The following is a 15,966-nucleotide window of genomic DNA, read 5'->3' on the forward strand; positions in this document are numbered from 1 at the left end:
TCTCTCTCTCTCTCTCTCTCTCTCTCTCTCTCTCGATCTATCTATCTATCTATCTATCTATCTATCTATATATATATATATATATATATATATATATATATATATATATATATATATATATATATATATATATATATATCTTTTCATACTATTCGCCATTTCCCGCATTAGCGAGGTTGCGTTAAGAACAGAGGACTGGACCTTTGAGGGAATATCCTCTCCTGGCCCCCTTCTCTGTCCATTCTTTTGGAAAATTATAAAAAAACGAGAGGGGAGGATTTCCAGCCACCCGGTCCCTCCCCTTTTAGTCGCCTTCTACGACACGCAGGGAATACGTGGGAAGTATTCTTTCTCCCCTACCCCCAGGGATAATATATATTATATTTATTTTTATTATACTTTGTCGCTGTCTCCCGCGTTTGCGAGGTAGCGCAAGGAAACAGACGAAAGAAATGGCCCAACCCCCCCATACACATGTATACACATACGTCCACACACGCAAATATACATACCTACACAGCTTTCCATGGTTTACCCCAGACGCTTCACATGCCTTGATTCACTCCACTGACAGCACGTCAACCCCGGTATACCACATCCCTCCAATTCACTCTATTCCTTGCTCTCCTTTCACCCTCCTGCATGTTCAGGCCCCGATCACACAAAATCTTTTTCACTCCATCTTTCCACCTCCAATTTGGTCTCCCTCTTCTCCTCGTTCCGACACATATATCCTCTTGGTCAATCTTTCCTCACTCATTCTCTCCATGTGCCCAAACCTCTTCAAAACACCCTCTTCTGCTCTCTCAACCACGCTCTTTTTATTTCCACACATCTCTCTTACCCTTACGTTACTCACTCGATCAAACCACCTCACACCACACATTGTCCTCAAACATCTCATTTCCAGCACATCCATCCTCCTGCGCACAACTCTATCCATAGCCCACGCTTCGCAACCATACAACATTGTTGGAACCACTATTCCTTCAAACATACCCATTTTTGCTTTCCGAGATAATGTTCTCGACTTCCACACATTCTTCAAGGCCCCCAGAATTTTCGCCCCTCCCCCACTCTATGATCCACTTCCGCTTCCATGGTTCCATCCGCTGCCAGATCCACTCCCAAGTATCTAAAACACTTCACTTCCTCCAGTTTTTCTCCATTCAAACTCACCTCCCAATTGGCTTGACCCTCAACCCTACTGTACCTAATAACCTTGCTCTTATTCACATTTACTCTTAGCTTTCTTCTTCCACACACTTTACCAAACTCAGTCACCAGCTTCTGCAGTTTCTCACATGAATCAGCCACCAGCGCTGTATCATCAGCGAACAACAACTGACTCACCTCCCAAGCTCTCTCATCCCCAACAGACTTCATACTTGCCCCTCTTTCCAAAACTCTTGCATTTACCTCCCTAACAACCCCATCCATAAACAAATTAAACAACCACCTCACGCCACATATTGTCCTCAAACATTTCATTTCCAACACATTCACCCTCCTCCGCACAATCCTATCCATAGCCCATGCCTCGCAATCATATAACATTGTTAGAACCACTATTCCTTCAAACATACCTATTTTTGCTCTCCGAAATAACGTTCTCGCCTTCCACACATTCTTCAACTCTTCCAGAACCTTCGCTCCCTCCCCCACCCCGTGACTCACTCATATATATTTTTTTTTTTTTTTTTTTTTTCTTGCTTTGTCGCTGTCTCCCGCGTTTGCGAGGTAGCGCAAGGAAACAGACGAAAGAAATGGCCCAACCCACCCCCATACACATGTATATACATACGTCCACACACGCAAATATACATACCTACACAGCTTTCCATGGTTTACCCCAGACGCTTCACATGCCCTGATTCAACCCACTGACAGCACATCAATCCCCGGTATACCACATCGATCCAATTCACTCTATTCCTTGTCCTCCTTTCACCCTCCTGCATGTTCAGGCCCCGATCACACATATATATATATATATATATATATATATATATATATATATATATATTGGAAAGGATCACAATTGAGTACGTGATCAAGTATATTCCTATGAGTCCACGGGGAAATGAAACACTTTAAGTTACCAAGTGAACTTTCAAGTAATTATCACATCAGGAAAGATACAAGAAAGAAATATGTCAGTTGATATACAACGAAGAGATGTAGCTAGGACGCCTATCTACGTCTCTTCGTTGTACATCAACTTACTTATATTTCTTTCGTGTATCTCCCCTGATGATGTGATTATTACACGAAAGTGCACTTCGGAGCTTATTGTGTTTCATTTCCCCGTGGACTCATAGGAATATATATATATATATATATATATATATATATATATATATATATATATATATATATATATATATATATTATCCCTGGGGATAGGGAGAAAGAATACTTCCCATGTATTCCCTGCGTGTCGTAGAATGCGACTAAATGGGGTGGGAGCGGGGGGGCTGGAAATCCTCCCTTCTAGTTTTTACTTTTTCAAGAGAAGGAACAGAGAAGGGGGCAATGTGAGGATTTTTTCCTCTAGGGCTCAGCTCTCCGTTCACGACGCTACCTCGCTAACGCGGGAAACGGCGAATATGATAATTTTTTCCTTTTTTTTTCACTGCCATATAAACGTCTTCCGCTATTTCCACACCTCCATCCTTAAACGTCTTCAGCTATATGTTGCATCATCATTTTCTTTTCTTAAACTCGCTTGGGCAACATTTTTCTCACACACCTGCAGCCCTCAACATTTAACGCCACTACCACAAGGAAAATCAGCGTCAGCCCTGTTGACCTCGTGTCCACAGCTTTCTGACGTGTACATCGGTATATACATATTTAGCATGCATGCCTGATGTTCCTCCTGTCATGAACGTACATTTCACTTCGTACACTTAACACCACCACAGTGCATGAACGCCACTGTTCATCACGGAGACTGTAGCTGACCGATAGGGTCCTGGTGTATTCCAGGTCGACGCAGGAGAGATTAGGTTCTGTGATAAAGGAGTGTCAGGCCTGGTCGTTACTGAAGTCTGTGATACCATCAGGTCAACTCATTATAATGGTCCAGTTTTCCCCCCGCTACACAGAATTCCTACCGATAGACCAAGAGTGAGAGGGTTTTTTTTTTCTCTCTATGTTGGGTCTGGAGGGAGAATGTCACCAGAGTGCTCACTCTAAGATCGTTTTTCTTCGTAGTTTATGCCAGGCTTTCGTCCTCTTTCGTTTCTGTTTGATTTTCACCCTAAAACGCGGCACATCTGTGCGTTTCCTTAAAAGTGTAGCTGAAAGATTACATCCAACCTCTCTTGCACTTGTTCGATGATCGACCTAAAACTCGGCATACTTATGTCTAAAAAACTTTACTCAAATAATTGCGGTCTTTAAATGCAAGATGTAGAGAATGGGAATCCGGTTCGTATACGATTTTGTGGAGGCAGTAATAAGCTTTAGATTATCCATTATTACGAGGCAAGAAATGCAAGAAGACTCGTTGGGCGAGACCTCAACGTAAGCCCACTGGCTAATTTGGTTATCAAGAAACTCGACAGGGCGATTAGCGTTGCCTGAGGGCGTTATGCCAGGCCGTAATCATCCACATTACATCGCCGTCAAGACTCCACCTTTTAGACTGGCAATTACAGCGGCCCAGATCGCCCCGGCTTGTTAAATGATTAGCGGTATAATATTGCATTAATTTTGGAGAGGGTTTTCTGAGTTCTCGTTGACTCTGGCGGCTGTGGTTACTGAAACCGTTCCAACACCAAGACCGTCTCTCCAGAGCCGTGACGGAAACACCTTCGTTCAAGAGATCCACAACATGATGTCTCGAAACCAACCCTCACTGACGCACTTACCTGTTGTGATCCATCTTAAGGATGACAGAATATTATGGCTAGGCCGTCATACACGAACCTGACACACACACACACACACACACACACACACACACACACACACACACACACACACAGGGGGTACCCACACACACACAGGGGGTACCAGGTGGTGTAGTTAACATCGCTGACCATGAGTCACTCAGGATCCCGCCCAGGTTCAAATACTGGGTTCGGCAGTGACTCACAGCTTAACCTAGCTGTTCATCCTTCCCTCGGAGCTAGTCGATGATTGGGTACCTGGCTTAGGGTGGTGTACGTAATTAGCTGTTCGTAATTATCCATATTTACTGAAAGGGGAGAGAGTTTTAAACTCGTAAAGTATTGGTGAATAGCACATGGTTAAGAGACGGGCAATACGAGTATAAAATTCTTGCCCTTTCACAAACATTTACCTCTCTCTCTCTCTCTCTCTCTCTCTCTCTCTCTCTCTCTCTCTCTCTCTCTCTCTCTCTCTCTCTCTCTTAGCCTTAGAGAGAGGAAATCACACACACACACACACACACACACACACACACACACACACACACACACACACACACACACACACACGGCCTTGGGGAGAGGAAATCATGCGTAACGAACCTTTTAGATCTGTTCGAGAGCACTAGCTCTGACTTTGACGAAAGAAAAGACTTGAGGGATTGTTTGTACATGGACAGCTAGAGCATCTAACACTATAACGCTTATAAGGTTAATCAAGAAGTAGGATCAAGGTAGGACTGAGGGGGAGACTCCCTTGATGGAGAGATTATCTTGGTGGAAAGAGACAGAAGAATAATGCCAGAAGAGACTTCTCCAAACGGGATGATGTCACCACTAGAATACCGCAGGGTTCTGTTCAGGGACCACTACTCTTCATGACTTCATGGATATAAGTGGCCAGTGAGAATGAACTACCTGAAATCTTTTTTGCAGTTGGTGTAGATGTCATGTGGGAAGTGAAAAAGCCATGAGGATTACATCAACTTATGTGTGGACCGATAACGACTCGAAAGTTCGTCTGATATAAGAGATATATAGTAATGACGATGGGTGAGAGCTGAATAAGGCCTAAGTAGGATAATTATGTAATAGGATATAAGCTGCATGACTGTGTGTAAGTGAGAAGGACCTGGGAGTTGACACTACCCCTAACGTATCCCTAACAGAATCCTATACGTCAGAAGTATCGTCAAGAAGACCGACTGTGTGATGGAAAATAATGTAATTGTATTCAAATTCATGGATAAGGAAATGCAGAGTAAGCTGTTCATGCTATATATAAGTTCAAAACTAGAATACGTTTCTCAGAATTATTCACCGTACCTAAAGAAGCACACTGAGATAATTGTGAGGGTCCAGTGGAGAGGAACGAAGAAATCTGAGGTGAGAGGAAAGTATAGAGTCTGTAAATTTGCCTTCCCTTGATGAGTTATGGGGGACCTTTAAGTTTTAAAACAGATTGATAATATAAATAGTCTACAGTTCTCTGATAAATGCAGGGATATAACAACTAGAGGATATGACATGAAATTAAGTAAGAAACTAACTTAGAAAGATTTGAAACAGAACTTGTATAGTGTTAGAGTGGTGGGCGAGTGGAATGAAATAAGTGAGGACATGGTTAATGCAGACAACATGAAGAAATGTAAAAAGTTGTACGATAGTGTAGAGTGTTCAAGGGACTGGGTTATCTCGTGGAGTCTTCAGGGGTCTTCAACCCCTATCCCAGGCTGGGTCCAGTCTGGTGGATTGGGTCCAGGTACTTGTCCAGTGCACTTTGCAACTTCTCTACCGTGCCTTCCATCAAGGTACATTACATGCTTTAGATGTAACAAACAGCAAATAAGTATGAAGTCTGTTGTGGATGAGAGAGCTTGGGAAGTGAGTCAGTGGTTGTTCGCTGATGATACAGCGCTGGTGGCTGATTCATGTGAGAAACTGCAGAAGCTGGTGACTGAGTTTGGTAAAGTGTGTGAAAGAAGAAAGTTAAGAGTAAATGTGAATAAGAGCAAGGTTATTAGGTACAGTAGGGTTGAGGGTCAAGTCAATTGGGAGGTAAGTTTGAATGGAGAAAAACTGGAGGAAGTAAAGTGTTTTAGATATCTGGGAGTGGATCTGGCAGCGGATGGAACCATGGAAGCGGAAGTGGATCAGAGGGTGGGGGAGGGGGCGAAAATCCTAGGAGCCTTGAAGAATGTGTGGAAGTCGAGAACATTATCTCGGAAAGCAAAAATGGGTATGTTTGAAGGAATAGTGGTTCCAACAATGTTGTATGGTTGCGAGGCGTGGGCTATGGATAGAGTTGTGCGCAGGAGGATGGATGTGCTGGAAATGAGATGTTTGAGGACAATGTGTGGTGGGAGGTGGTTTGATCGAGTAAGTACAGTAAGGGTAAGAGAGATGTGTGGAAATAAAAAGAGCGTGGTTGAGAGAGCAGAAGAGGGTGTTTTGAAATGGTTTGGGCACATGGAGAGAATGAGTGAGGAAAGATTGACCAAGAGGATATATGTGTCGGAGGTGGAGGGAACGAGAAGTGGGAGACCAAATTGGAGGTGGAAAGATGGAGTGAAAAAGATTTTGAGTGATCGGGGCCTGAACATGCAGGAGGGTGAAAGGCAGGCAAGGAATAGAGTGAATTGGATCGATGTGGTATACCGGGGTTGACGTGCTGTCAGTGGATTGAATCAGGGCATGTGAAGCGTCTGGGGTAAACCATGGAAAGTTGTGTGGGGCCTGGATGTGGAAAGGGAGCTGTGGTTTCGGGCATTATTGCATGACAGCTAGAGACTGAGTGTGAACAAATGGGGCCTTTGTTGTCTTTTCCTAGCGCTACCTAGCACAGATGAGGGGGGAGGGGGATGGTATTCCATGTGTGGCGAGGTGGCGATGGGAATGAATAAAGGCAGACAGTGTGAATTGTGTGCATGGGTATATATGTATATGTCTATGTGTGTATATATATGTGTACATTGAGATGTATAGGTATGTATATTTGCGTGTGTGGACGTGTATGTATATACATGTGTATGGGGGTGGGTTGGGCCATTTCTTTCGTCTGTTTCCTTGCGCTACTTCGCAAACGCGGGAGACAGCGACAAAGCAAAATAAATAAATAAATAAATAAATATATATATATATATATATATATATATATATATATATATATATATATATATATATATATATATATATACAAAGCTTTACCTCTACTACCTCGAGAAAATTTCAGTGGTGTAATAATTACATATTATGTATTCAAGTGTTTTTTCTTTTCCGTCTAGCAATTACTGAGTTACGGTATATATATATATATATATATATATATATATATATATATATATATATATATATATATATATATATATATATATATATGTGCCCTTCAGGCACAAAACAGGGTTGCAGAGATGAAGAACATACCTATTACACGTCCTTGTTTCATTATGGATCACGTAATTGTTAATCTGTTTTCCATTTGCTGTGCTGATTAATTCTTTGGATTTGCCTCATATTGTAGACGTCATTGATTTCTGTTTAATTAACTCTTGTTGCCGGAATTACCTTTGGAAATATCAGCTACAACAATTGCGGTGGCCACGTTGTCCCTGCTGGTTCAGTCTCTCGTCCGAAATTAGACTCAGTCAGTTTTCATTTCTTTTCTTAAGTCTGCGACTTACAGCCACCGAAGGGACGGTCATCCTCGCAATCACGTGTGTTGGTTGTGGCTTCTCGACTCTTTTTTTTTGGAGAGCAAAACAAAAAATGTTTACCATTTCCATATGACACTAGGAGCCTTGTGTACGACGGTAGGATCTTCGAGTACGACGGTAGGATCCTGAAGTACGACACCTGGATCCCTCAGCACGATAGTAGTAAGATCCTTGGGCACGACGGTGGAAACCTTGAGTACAACGCTGTGATCCTTGAGCACAGCAGTAAGATCCTTGTGTATGACCGTGTGATCCTTGAGCACAGAAGTAAGATCCTTGTGTATGACCGTGTGATCCTTGAGCACAGAAGTAAGATCCTTGTGTATGACCGTGTGATCCTTGAGCACGACGGTAGGGCCCTTGATAACGACCGTGTGACCCTTAAACACGACGGTAGGATCCTTGATAACGACCGTGTGACCCTTAAACACGACGGTAGGATCCTTGATAACGACCGTGTGACCCTTAAACATGACGGTTAGATCCTTGAGTAGGACGGACAGTGTGACACTTGAGTATGATAGTATGATCCTTGAGCACGACAGTATGACTCCCTAAGGACGTTGGACGATGTGACCCTTGAGCATGACAGTCTTGGTCCTTGAGTACGACGATGTGACCCTTGAGACAGATGGTGCGTCCGACCTTTGAACACGATAACATAACCCTTAGGTACAATGGCCTAGATTCCAATCTGACCCTTGAGGGTCACTTCAAAATGACAGGTCAATCGTACATAAGGGTCGTGTCGTGTCGTCGTGTTCAAGGGTCGTCGTACCGTTATGCTTCAAAGGCTCAGCATCTGTTTCGTATGATCTTCTGGACAGCGAATGTGGAGCTGCTAAAGTTGTTAATAATGTTGAAGGGTTGTAATGATGATGATGATGATGATGATGAGTATTGTGTTGTGAAACAGAGGGCTGCTGTGGGGATGACGCTGAATATTATGTTAATTATGTTGAATAGCAATGAGATGAAGATGCTGGATGTTTGTGTTACGAATGCTGAGTTGCTGAGGTGGTAATGCTGAGTACTGTGGTGATGATGCTGAAAATTACGAATGTTGAAGTTGTGATGATGATGATGATGATGATGATCGTAAATGCTGATGGGTCCTGATCACAATGCTGAACGTTTGCGCTAATAAACGTTCCAGGGCTATGATAATAGTAGCAACTTATGCTATATACGTAGGACTTCGGTAGCGAAAAACCTAACAGGAGCTGGTAATCTTAATCATAACACGTGTTTCGACCTTATTGTCTTCCTCAAAAGACACACGTGCAAGGAATTAAATTCCCACGACCTATGAGTCTATCCTTTGCTACTGTCTTACTCCCATCTGCCCAATGGATCGTAATCATGTGAACAATGCTGAAGGAAGTGTAGAGGTGACAGCTTCAGCGAAGACTTGGTCGTGACAACAATGTATCAGGTTGTCAAGTGTGGCTGTGAATGTTGAGGTAATGGTTGTGACGTGCTATAAGAAACCTCTGTTTGTTGCTCCAGCTGTAGGGACATTACAGGTGAAGGTAGGAGTGGCGATGGAAATGCTGAGATATTAGGGCCAAATATTTTCTGTTGCTTTGTCCGGTGAATGAAAATTGAATTTCCGATATTGATGGCAAACAAGACAATTGGTAAGAGTGTACAGACAACTGCTTACGCTTTCTGGTGCTTCTTTAGAGCAACATTCCGAAAGTGGTTCGGGATTCCAATGGTCATTTTCAAATATGACAATGTGTGGTGTGAGGTGGTTTGATCGAGTAAGTAACGTAAGGGTAAGAGAGATGTGTGGAAATAAAAAGAGCGTGGTTGAGAGAGCAGAAGAGGGTGTTTTGAAATGGTTTGGGCACATGGAGAGAATGAGTGAGGAGAGATTGACCAAGAGGATATATGTGTCGGAGGTGGAGGGAACGAGGAGAAGAGGGAGACCAAATTGGAGGTGGAAAGATGGAGTGAAAAAGATTTTGTGTGATCGGGGCCTGAACATGCAGGAGGGTGAAAGGAGGGCAAGAAATAGAGTGAATTGGAGTCATGTGGTATACAGGGGTTGACGTGCTGTCAGTGGATTGAAGCAAGGCATGTGAAGCGTCGGGGGTAAACCATGGAAAGCTGTGTAGGTATGTATATTTGCGTGTGTGGACGTGTGTATGTACATGTGTATGGGGGGGGGGGGTTGGGCCATTTCTTTCGTCTGTTTCCTTGCGCTACCTCGCAAACGCGGGAGACAGCGACAAAGTATAAAAAAAAAAAAAAAAAAAAAAAAAAAAAAAAAAAATATATATATATATATATATATATATATATATATATATACATATATATATATATATATATATATATATATATATATATATATATATATATATATATATATATATATATATATGTGTGTGTGTGTGTGTGTGTGTGTGTGTGTGTAGACCCCGTTGCTCACCAACATGAGACGAAGAGTATTCGAGTACATAGTATTCGAATAGTCATTTCCCTATTAGCGGCGATCATAGCCTAGCGGTAGCGCTTCCGCCTGTTGCACAGGGGTCCCGGGTTCGATCCTGGATGTTAAGAGGTTCGTATGTTCTATGTAGGTGCGCGTTCATATGCACTTTGTTCGTATATATATATATATATATATATGCTATCTTTTTATATGTACATACATGGAAACGAATTATATAAGATGATTAAGAAACCGTTCTATTATTTCTCATTAAGTCTGATGGCCCTCCACTGCAGCATGATTGACATGCCAAAGCTCCCTTTCATTACCCACGACATGTGAGGCCTTACCTGTCTGGGTGTTGATCTTGAAGTGGGCCGCTTGGTTTCCTTTGGTGATAGTGAAGGAGAGGTTGGAGGGCGCGAGGTCCCAGTCCGAGGCCTTGAGGGTGATGACAGAGGTGTCAGGAGGCGAGTTCTCGGCGACGTAGGCGTGGTAGGACGGCTCCTCCGTCTGGGGGATGTGGTCGTTTACGTCTTCCACTTCCACGTACACCTGCAAGAGAAAGGCACAGCGTTAAACATGGTTTATGTGGCACAAAAGGTGGATGCGGTTTATGAGATATCTTTTATTTTTGTCCTTGAGGTGTGAAGCTCCTGATCCACCCTGCATAGCTCTTAACGAGTACAACCTCTGCAGCGTGTGGCATCCATGATGGAAGGCACATCGCGATGGTGTACCAGCCCAAGTGACTAGTACGAATAGGAATTAGACAGACAACTTCCATTTTCCCAACTCTAACAGCGGTATACGAAGACTACCAAGATACTGTCATTCCTCCAGCCCTCACCGCAACATGTTGAGGATGCCTAAGCTCTTCCAAGCTCACACTACAGCATAACATGACTACCCAAGCACCTCCCGTTCTCTATAGCTACAGCTTTCTCAGCGGCATATTTGGACTATTCAGGCACAGCTACACAACCCCTAAAGCTCTTACTTCAGCATACAAGAACTACCCTATGCATCTTCGTTACTCTAATTCTTACAGTAGCAGAGTGAGGTTAACCAGGCACCTGCCAACACAATACATTAGGACTACTCCAGCTCTGGGTATTCTGAGAACACCCAGGTGCCTCTGTATTTCCTTAGCTCTCTTATGATACGTATGACAACACCAAGACACCTCCAGTCCTCACACCAATAAGCTATTTCCACATCATCTCCACGTTGACATTTTGGACATTAGGTTCCTAAAAACTAAACAGAATCAAGCAACCTCTTTTCACTCTTTCTCTCAGGCAGTGACGCTAAGAAATAACTGTATTTGGCTTACTTCAACCCCCACATAATAAAGGCTCACATACCTCTATGAGTGAAGCTCAGATTCCGACTTAAAGGAAAAAAATATTTCACCAGCCTTCTCTCTCAAACTGAATAAGATTCCAGGATAAATCTGATTGCTGAAAGCTGTATTTATATGAAAGTCAAACTCCATACCCATCTCGTACCATTCATGATATTGGCTTGTCTCAACTGGGCTCGTGAGTAAATGACTCGTGGGTCTCCCTGCCTAAATATACCGGAAATCATTTGTTTCAGGTCTTTAGACAAATAGGTATATGAATGAAATAATATCTATCTATCTATCTATCTATCTATCTATCTATCTATCTATATATATATATATATATATATATATATATATATATATATATATATATATATATATACTTTGTCGCTGTCTCCCGCGTTAGCGAGGTAGCGCAAGGAAACACACGAAAGAGAGGCCCAACCCACCCACATACACATGCATATACATACACGTCCACACACGCACATATACATACCTATGAATTTCAACGTATATATATATATATATATATATATATATATATATATATATATATATATATATATATATATATATATATATATATACAAATATACACATGTGCATGATTCATACTTGCTGCCTTTATTCATTCCCATCGCCACCCCTTCACACATGAAATGACAACCCCATTCCCCCGCATGCGCGCAAGGTAGCGCTAGGAAAAGACAACAAAGGCCACATTCGTTCACACTCAGTCTATAGCTGTCATGTATAATGCACTGAAACCAAGGCTCCCTTTCCACATCCAGGCCCAACAAAACTTTCCATGGTTTACCCCAGACGTTTCACATGCCCTAGTTCAATCCCCTGACAGCACGTCGACCTCGACATACCACATCGTTCCAATTCAGTCTATTCCTTGTACGCCTTTCACCCTCCTGCATGTACAGGCCCCGATCGCTCAAAATCTTTTTCACTCCATCCTTCCACCTCCAATTTGGTCTTCCACTTCTCCTCGTTCCCTCCACCTCTGACATACATATCCTCTTGGTCAATCTTTCCTCACTCATTCTCTCAATGCGCCTAAACCATTTCAAAACACCCTCTTCTGCTCTCTCAACCACACTCTTTTAATTACCACACATCTCTCTTACCCTTTCATTACTTACTCGATCAAACCACCTCACACCACATATTGTCCTCAAACATCTCATTTCCAACACATCCACCCTCCTCCGCACAACTCTATCTATAGCCCATGCCTCACAACCATATAACATTGTTGGAACCACTATTCCTCCAAACATACCAATTTTTGCTTTACGAGATAATGTTGTCGCCTTCCACATATTATTCAACACTCCCAGAACTTTCGCTCCCTCCCCCACCCTGTGACTCACTTCCGCTTCCATGGTTCCATCCGCTGCTAAATCCACTCCCAGATATCCAAAACACTTCACTTCCTCCACTCTTCTCCATTCAAACTTACCTCGCAATGAACTCGTCCTTTAACCCTACGGAACCGAATACCCTTGCATTTATTTACATTTACTCTCAACTTTCTTCTTTCACACACTTTACCAAACTTAGTCACCAACTTCTGCAGCGTCTCACCCGAATCAGCCACCAGTACTATATCATCAGCGAACAACAACTGACTCACTTCCCAAGCCCTCTCATTCACAACAGACTGCATAATTGACCCTCTCTTCAAAACTCTTGCATTCACCTCTCTAACCATCCCATCCATAGACAAATTAAACAACCATGGAGACATCACGCACCCCTAACCCAAACCGACATTCGCACGGAAACAATCACTTTTCTCTCTTCCTACTCGCACATATGTCTTACATCGTTGGTAAAAGCCTTTCACTGCTTCTAGGAACTTACCTCCTACACCATATACTCCTAAAACCTTGCACAGTGCATCTCTATCAACCCTATCATATAAGTATATATATATATATATATATATATATATATATATATATATATATATATATATATATATATATATATATATATATATATATATATATATATATATCTTCTTTCATTTTCAGACTATTCGCCATTTCCCGCATTAGCAAGGTAGCGTTAAGAACAGAGGACTGGGCCTTAGAGGGAATATCCTCACCTGACCCCCTTCTCTGTTCCTTCTTTTGGAAAATCAAAAAAAAATCGCATATATATATATATATATATATATATATATATATATATATATATATATATATATATGTGTGTGTGTGTGTGTGTCACCGGTGTCCCAATACATGTGTTTACACTGCGAGTGAAAAGTCACCTTCGCGTTATCATATAACAGTCAACAGACAAAATGAGCAGCAGTCTCGTCGAGGAATTTCATCTTCCAATGGAGTTCATCATTTCTCTGCTCGTAATTGGAGTGCAACTTGAAAACTGCTATGGCCTCATAAAGAATGCCTTAGTGTGTGTATATATATATATATATATATATATATATATATATATATATATATATATATATATATATATATATATATACTAACTTATTGAAAGTTAGTTACGAATCAGTGCAGTGGTAAAGTCGAATAAACATCCTCCAGTCTCTATTTTTGAATGGATTATAAAAACGTATTCACCTGGCTTCATTCCTTCATTAATCATTCACTCTCGGCAGTGGGAGAAACTTTAAGTCAAGGAACGATTTGCCTGAGGTAAGGGAAGAATTAACTATACTGCCGAGTGAGGCTGCTTATATTTGAGGCAGTTCGGCTGCGTACCGACCCTGAAATGCTCTTTAACTATATACCGAATGATGGGCTTCCTTCGTGCTCTCGCATCATAATTCGTAATAAACGTACTGTGAAGAATACATTAGCAACAGAGAATAAGATCATTCATATCTGAGTGTTACTCGCTCGTTGGATAGAGCGGACTTGGGTCACGTCTCGTAAAATACGTGAAAAATACACAGGACTGGCATAAAACTGTACGAATATAATATAATATCCCTACCTCACCCCCGTAATCTCTCAGCAAATTGTGTCTCATTAGAGAGGGCAGTGCTCCGCACACACATACACTTGAAATGCTTTAATTAAAGGTTTTCATAGGTCTGGCCTGGCTGCTGGACGTGCGGGGGGGAAAAAAATGCATTTAATTACTTCTACGGACGTTATTAGCCATTTACTTTGTCCCAAAGGAGAGCTGAGAGGTCAGTACACGCTGTGAGGGCAGACACTGGTCACATATGACTGTCACATATGTGGGATGAGCTACTTTCACGATGTGATGCGATTGTATTTAGTGAAGCGGCAGTGAATCTGTAAGAGGGCTGTTTAGTGCCAACGTTCCACATATTGCCCGTTCTCCTCGATGGAGAAGTGATTGACCAAGAAATCCCCTTCAGGCAAACGGCTTCGCCAGTAAGCTAGATGGACGTCAAAGTTAGAATCTCTCGTCAAAATCTGCGTAATTGAGAGACAAATTCAACGGCACAAACAACACAAGAAAACGAGTGTAAGAAGTGAGGGACTTCGTCATCTTGGCCATAGTTCTTGGTGGACGACCTGCAAGTCTTCTGTGGATGCATCATGGCTCAACCTAAGGCTGTTCCACCGCCTGTTGCGGTATGAGGCTGTAAACCCGCTGATCACCAAGAGTGCAATACGCGCCTTTCAACGACGTCTCTGATATCTGACTGCTGCGATGGTGCCTCTTGCACTTTTCAGCAACGCGTTGCCGGTAGAGGAACGTCGTGCACTTGCCAACAGTCTCCTAGCAATCAAACTAGACAACGAATTACCCGATCCAACAGAACGCTTTGGAATGGGATTCAGGAAGACTAAACTTCCATCGACATACATACATGAGAGAGAGAGAGAGAGAGAGAGAGAGAGAGAGAGAGAGAGAGAGAGAGAGAGAGAGAGAGAGAGAGAGAGAGAGAGAGAGAGAGAGAGAGAGAGAGAGAGAGAGAGAGAGAGAGAGAGAGAGAGAGAGAGAGAGAGAGAGAGAGAGAGAGTATATGAGACAGAAACGATCAGAGGATTTTGATACCCATGCCGTCTCAGCTATCAAATAAAAATCTCATGTTTCATAGTCTTAATAATCTATTCAAGAAACTGAAATTATCTATGTTGATCTTACGAATCTCTTGTTTGCACTAAAACTTTCGAACTTAATCATGAACTTGCACAGACCTATTGTCCTCAATCTACCAGCACGGAATGGAAAGAACACGTAGCAGATCAGCTATAAAAGTGAAGACTGCTATACACACACACACACACACACACACACACACACACACACACACAAGCCTTCCCTTGAGATCGACTTCGAGTGAGGCCCTCCGCTCCTGCACGACGAAGCCACCAAATGTGGCGTTCGCTTTCACGACTCAAACCCCCACACCTGTGTAACTGGTGAGCACCGTGTCGCGGTATGTGAGTGCTAACATAGATCATATTCACCACCCTATATCAAGCATGGCAGAACAGATTACCTCACTATATCATCTTCTCCAGCAATGGCAAGCAAGTCCACGACCGCAAACAGACATACTGGAACCCGTTTGGCATTCCGCAG

General features: G+C 42.4%; 1 protein-coding gene across 9 annotated transcripts in view; it reads right to left on the bottom strand.

Moving 5' to 3' along the window:
• The window catches only part of LOC139756673 (fat-like cadherin-related tumor suppressor homolog), a 1,059,999-nt gene that overhangs the window by 175,918 nt on the left and 868,115 nt on the right, over positions 1-15,966 (bottom strand). For all 9 annotated transcript variants that reach the window (XM_071676360.1, XM_071676345.1, XM_071676394.1 and 6 more), the window contains one exon: positions 10,406-10,610. In XM_071676360.1, coding sequence (XP_071532461.1) covers positions 10,406-10,610 — 205 coding nt within the window. The remainder of the gene's footprint in view (positions 1-10,405; positions 10,611-15,966) is intronic.

This window comes from Panulirus ornatus, chromosome 2 (genome assembly GCF_036320965.1).
Source record: "Panulirus ornatus isolate Po-2019 chromosome 2, ASM3632096v1, whole genome shotgun sequence".
Lineage (NCBI taxonomy): Eukaryota > Metazoa > Arthropoda > Malacostraca > Decapoda > Palinuridae > Panulirus > Panulirus ornatus.